Raw genomic sequence first — 4,906 nt, 5'->3', positions numbered from 1 at the left:
TGTGTTTTTTTTTGTGCCCTTTTTTTTTTTTTTTTTTTTTAAAGAAAAAACTGCCTCAGCTTCCTTCTCCATAGCTTTTGGTACTTCTTAGCTTGAAGCCTTCATTTAGATACTGAAGCTTAAATTTCTGGAACCATCCCACTCTGAGTGCTGGAGACCATTCTGAAAAAGCTCTCCATGGATTGACTGTTCAACAAGCTAAGCTCTTGTGAAATTATTAACATTCAGGATTCTTTGGCCACAAAGGTATTTTCTATACCGAACAGAATATCTCAGGACACTTAGGGGTTTGTTACTCATTGGGCTACCAATTTTTTGAAAGTCATGTTGTATACTGTCATTTTCATAGTGTAGTGTTGAGAGTCTGCGAAAGTTGAAAATGTTCTCTGGCAGTTTTAATTAGATAATCTTGTAATTTGTATATTTCACATTTCCATTTAATGTTCCTTAACGTGTTAATGATGGCAGGCAGGATGATGATGAGTTAATAAAGAGGGTGCAGTATAAAAACCAGTGCTCATGCCCAACCCAAGCCTTCCCGGCCTTCCTTACACTTTCATCATAACTGGAGTCCCAGGCACCGAAAAGAGGGGAGAGCCAGCTCCAAGCGGCAGTTACTAATTTATCATTAGAGGTAAATAATACCTGAAGAACGCATCATGCAAGGGGGTGTGTTAAAGCACTCGACGCGTCACGTAATTGTAACCAACACCCAATGAACAGATCTGTTGTTTCACTTGTGTTTTGTAGGTGAGATCAGAAGAGGTAAGTCTGACTTGTGACACAGTTTACACTAAGACGAAAATTCAGATTGAATGGTCTCATGTAGGGACTTCCCTGGTGGTCATGGTTAGGACTCTGGCTTCCACTGCAGAGTTTGCAGGTTTGATCCCTGGTTGGGGAACTGAGATCCCCTTGCTGCATGGCACGGCCAAAAATAAAAGCCTCATGTATTTTGACTGAAAGGTTTTGGGGGTTTGTTAACCCTTCTATGTAATTTAAGAGAAGAGAGGAGGTCCCAGCCCTTTTTGCCTTGGGTATATTTAGTTTTTTTCAGGGGAATTTCCAGCATTTGGATGAATTCTCATTTTAAGTGTAGGAATAGGTTTTTTGCATAGGGAACCTGGAGGGTGGGACACTGGGTTGTGTCCTGTTTTTGTTTTTGTTTTTAATGTGGGCCATTTAAAAAGTCTATTGAGTTTGTTACAGCATTGCTTTTTTATGTTTTGATTTTTTTGGATGCAAGGCATGTGGCATCTTAGTCCCCAGCCAGGGGTTGAATCTGCATTGGAAGGCCAGGTCTTAACTGCCAAGGGAGTCCCTCCTGCCCTCCTCTGGGTGACCGTCCTCGAGGCCTACAGATAGCCCCTGGCTTTCCCAAGTCCTTTGCTGAGCTGTCTGTAGGCATCCCTTTCATGGTGATATCTGTGGTGCAGGAAAGGAAGTGGATAAGGACGCATTTGAATCCTGGCCTGACAGTTGCTAGGGCTCTGCGGCCTGGAGACGCCTGCAGGCACCACTGCACCCAGGAATAACCCCTGATCTCCCAGTGTTCTGCTCTGTCGGAGCTCAAGCGCTGACCCCACACCCTGTGTCCTGCTGGACGGGTTTTCCTGCCTCCAGCCCCGTGACTTGTGGCAAACTGGTCTAGTGTGACTCTGCCTTCGGTGGTGATGGCGGGAGTCTAGCCGGGCTGGAAGAATGGCCTGTCACCACCACCCCTGCCACCCTGGCCTGGGGACAGTGCTCTGGAGACAGCACCCGGGCCTGCCGAGACAGCTGCTTCCTCCTCTGTGAACTCGTCCCCGCCCCACCCCGCCCCAAGTCAGCATCCCTCACTTGAGCCGCAGGGATGGGCTGGCGTCTATGCCAAGCTCTTGCCCTTATTCTTCCCCAAGTTTGTGTCTTTGATTTGGAGATGTCCGCTCCCTTGCCCTCTGGACTGAACTCCCCTTTGACATTGTGGAGCGGTGCTCAGGCCTTTTCGCCTCAGCAGCGCTTGCATTAAAACACGCTCAGAGGTGGCTTAGGAGCTGGCACCCCCCCCTGCCCTGAGGACAGAGCTGGTAGCCCTGGCACCCTCGGGCATCCACAGGTTCTTTAGGAAAAGGGACTTAAGGACTCTCTCCCCCAGAATCTTGTCATCTATTCAGTGACTTTGGTTTTAACTTTGTTGGTCTGAGCTTCCCTAGTGGCTCAGACGGTAAGACGTCCGCCTGCGATGTGGGAGACCTGGGTTCAATCCCAGGGTCGGGAAGTTCCCCCCGGAGAAGGAAATGGCAACCCACTCCAGTATTCTTGCCTGGCAAATTCCACGGACTGAGGAGCCTGGTAGGCTACAGTCCATGCGGTTGCAAAGAGTCGGACATGAGTGAGCAACTTCACTTGTTGGTCTGAAACCAAGGTGACGGCTCTTTAGCGTGAGCTAGGCTGCCACCTGCTGTCCTCTGGGCCGTGTTGGTGGTGGTGGGGGTGGCGGAGGGTTAGAACCACCAAAATAGAAAAGGGCAAGAACAGCTCTGACCTCCAAAGGCAGGACTTACGTTCTCTTCTCCCAGGTGAAGGGCAGCTTTATTGTATCAATGGCTTTTGCTTCCATTGGTTCTGACGGAGTCCTGGCCCCATAGCCCCCTCCTGGCCACACAGAGACAGGGCTGAGGCTGGGAGCTGCCCCAGTACTTCCTAAGTGTGGTTTTAAAATTGTGTGGCCAAGAGCGTCGATAAATTGCCTGAAAAGACTCTTCCCGGTTGCGGCAGGAGTGGGCGGCGGGGGGGACAGGATGCTGTCCTGGAGAGAGGTTAGAAGTCAGGGTCTGGACACACACCGATGCCCCCGAAGGGTATGGTGAGGGAGGGGCTGTCACCTCGAGGGCTCTGTGACATGAAGGTGGGGAGTCGAGCTGAGGGGGTGGGAGACAGGCCCCCTGCTGCCTCCTCACCCACCTGTACCTGGCGGGCACCTGTGACCTTGCCTGTTGTTCCAATGTCCTTTCTCCCTCACCTCCACCAGGAAAGCAGGTGCTTCAGAGGACAGCAGGTGACACGCTGTGGGTGCCGGCCGTAGGCCATGTGGTTTCAGGTTCAGGATACGGACACCACGTGCATGCCTCACACATCACGTTCACCTCTTCCAGGGAGGCCAGCTGAAGGTAGAGATCGGAGGCCACCCCAGGGTTTCTGCGCGGTTCTGCCTTCAGCGTTGCTCCTGCAGTGGGGACCGCAGTTCCTAGGGAACCAGGTCTGCGTGGGAGGAAGCCGTGGCCCCGAGATCCCTGGGTGGAGGGACGTGCCCAGATGCATCCGTCTCCCCCACTGGACTCCAGTTTGCAAATGGGAAAGCTCCCCAAAGCTCCAGCTCCAAGGTCAGAGTCAGGTGCTCTCTCCTGTAGATCAGCAGCCAAAAAAAGACCACCCTGGGTCCTTGGGCCTCCGGGGGGTCTGGAACCTTCAGGACCCCCCTGACTATGCCTCTCTGAAGACCAGTCTTTTGCTAGGACCCCTCTGGCTGCAACTGGTCCTGCCCCCTGCCCTGGACTTACATCCTTCTCCAGTGCAGCAGCTGTATTGCTAACCTACTAGCTTTATCTTAGAGAGAGGCAAATGGTAAGCTAGGGCTTTGCAAAGACATTTATAGAAATTTTTTTAATAGCAATAGTTTGTGGGCATCACACGAAGCCATGTGTCCTTCTCTCTCTCTCTCTCAGACACACACACACACACACACACACACCTTTTTTGAGCTTCAACTGTGAGACTGAGCTGCCTCGCTGTACACCTCACCCTGGGGCAGCTACATCTCCAGTGGGAAGCGTTCCTGCCCTCCTGCCCTCTCTGCCCTCAGCCTCATTCCTCTCCTCCTTCTCAGGACATTTAAGTCCTTGGATTCTACTGAAGACCAGCCAGGCTCATTAGAAAGAGCTGCCCCTGTCTCTGGCTGGGTCTGGATTTCTGGGGGAATAGATGGAACTAAAGCTCTCTGGTCTTGGTCCAGGTTGAGCTCATGCTGGACTCCCCAAGAGGAGGTGGGGGAAACTGCCCACTGAGATGCAGGCTGGAGGGTACCCAGCACCCTAGAAGGTCTTCAGGACGGGTTTCTGACTCTTCCAGCAATCTCAGGAGGCCCACGACTGTGATGAGCATGGCCTTGGGCGAGAGAACCCAGCTGTAGAGCGCCAGACAGCACGGTGGACTGCTGACTCTTCCAGCGTCAAAGCAGGCCCAAGGGGGCGGGGTCACCGCAGCAGCCGGGATGGCAGCACCCAGGCCCACAGAGGCAGCAGGAGCAGGGGGAGCGAGGCCGAGATGTCTGAGGCACCTCCGCAGTCCTGGGCGTTCTCCTGCGGACCCAGAGCGCTCCTGGTGAGGTACCCGTCCAGGCAGAGGCGACCGGGAGACTGGGAGTCGGGAGGGAGGTTCTGGGGCTAAGAGGGACCGAGGGCTGAGGGAGAGGGGAGTTCCAGCAAGTGGTGGGAGTCCCCTTTCTTAGACACCCCCCGACTTCTAGGGGAAGGAAGGTGGAAGGACTGTGGAGTCATCCTCTCAGAGTGACTGCAGAGAAGCCTGGCACTCTGGGAGCATCCTGGCTGTGGAGGCAGCGTGTCCAGCAAGGACCACTCTAGTACAAAGAGCCCAACTCTGGTGTTCAGGGCTGGTCACCACAGTGTTATGTGTCTAACCATTTCCTCCTACCCGCCCGGACCCTGTGGATCCAAGTGCGATGGGGGCGATGTGGAGAAGCTGTGTTTCCTAGCCCCTGGGAGACCAGCTCTCATCATAAAAACACTGCCGGGTCCCTCCCTGCATGAATGCACCCTGATGGCGGTTCCAGCAGGTGCCCTCACAGCTGCACACTGTGTGTCCAGCGCTCTCATGTCTGAAGGGCACAGGTCAAAGGTTTGGGGATGAA

The 4,906-nt window shown here is 53.4% G+C and overlaps 1 protein-coding gene across 1 annotated transcript in view; it reads right to left on the bottom strand.

Annotated features, from left to right (window-relative positions):
- Positions 1 to 4,232: 4,232 nt before the first annotated feature.
- CACNA2D4 (calcium voltage-gated channel auxiliary subunit alpha2delta 4) overlaps positions 4,233 to 4,906 on the bottom strand; it is a 64,964-nt gene continuing 64,290 nt past the window's right edge. The window contains exon 38 of the mRNA XM_043880788.1: positions 4,233 to 4,337. Within this exon, the coding sequence (XP_043736723.1) occupies positions 4,233 to 4,337 (105 nt within the window). The remainder of the gene's footprint in view (positions 4,338 to 4,906) is intronic.

Source organism: Cervus elaphus, chromosome 22, assembly GCF_910594005.1.
Source record: "Cervus elaphus chromosome 22, mCerEla1.1, whole genome shotgun sequence".
NCBI classification, from domain to species: Eukaryota; Metazoa; Chordata; class Mammalia; order Artiodactyla; family Cervidae; genus Cervus; species Cervus elaphus.
The sequence above is the reverse complement of the archived record's forward strand: the minus strand, read 5'-3'. Positions and strand labels throughout refer to the sequence as shown.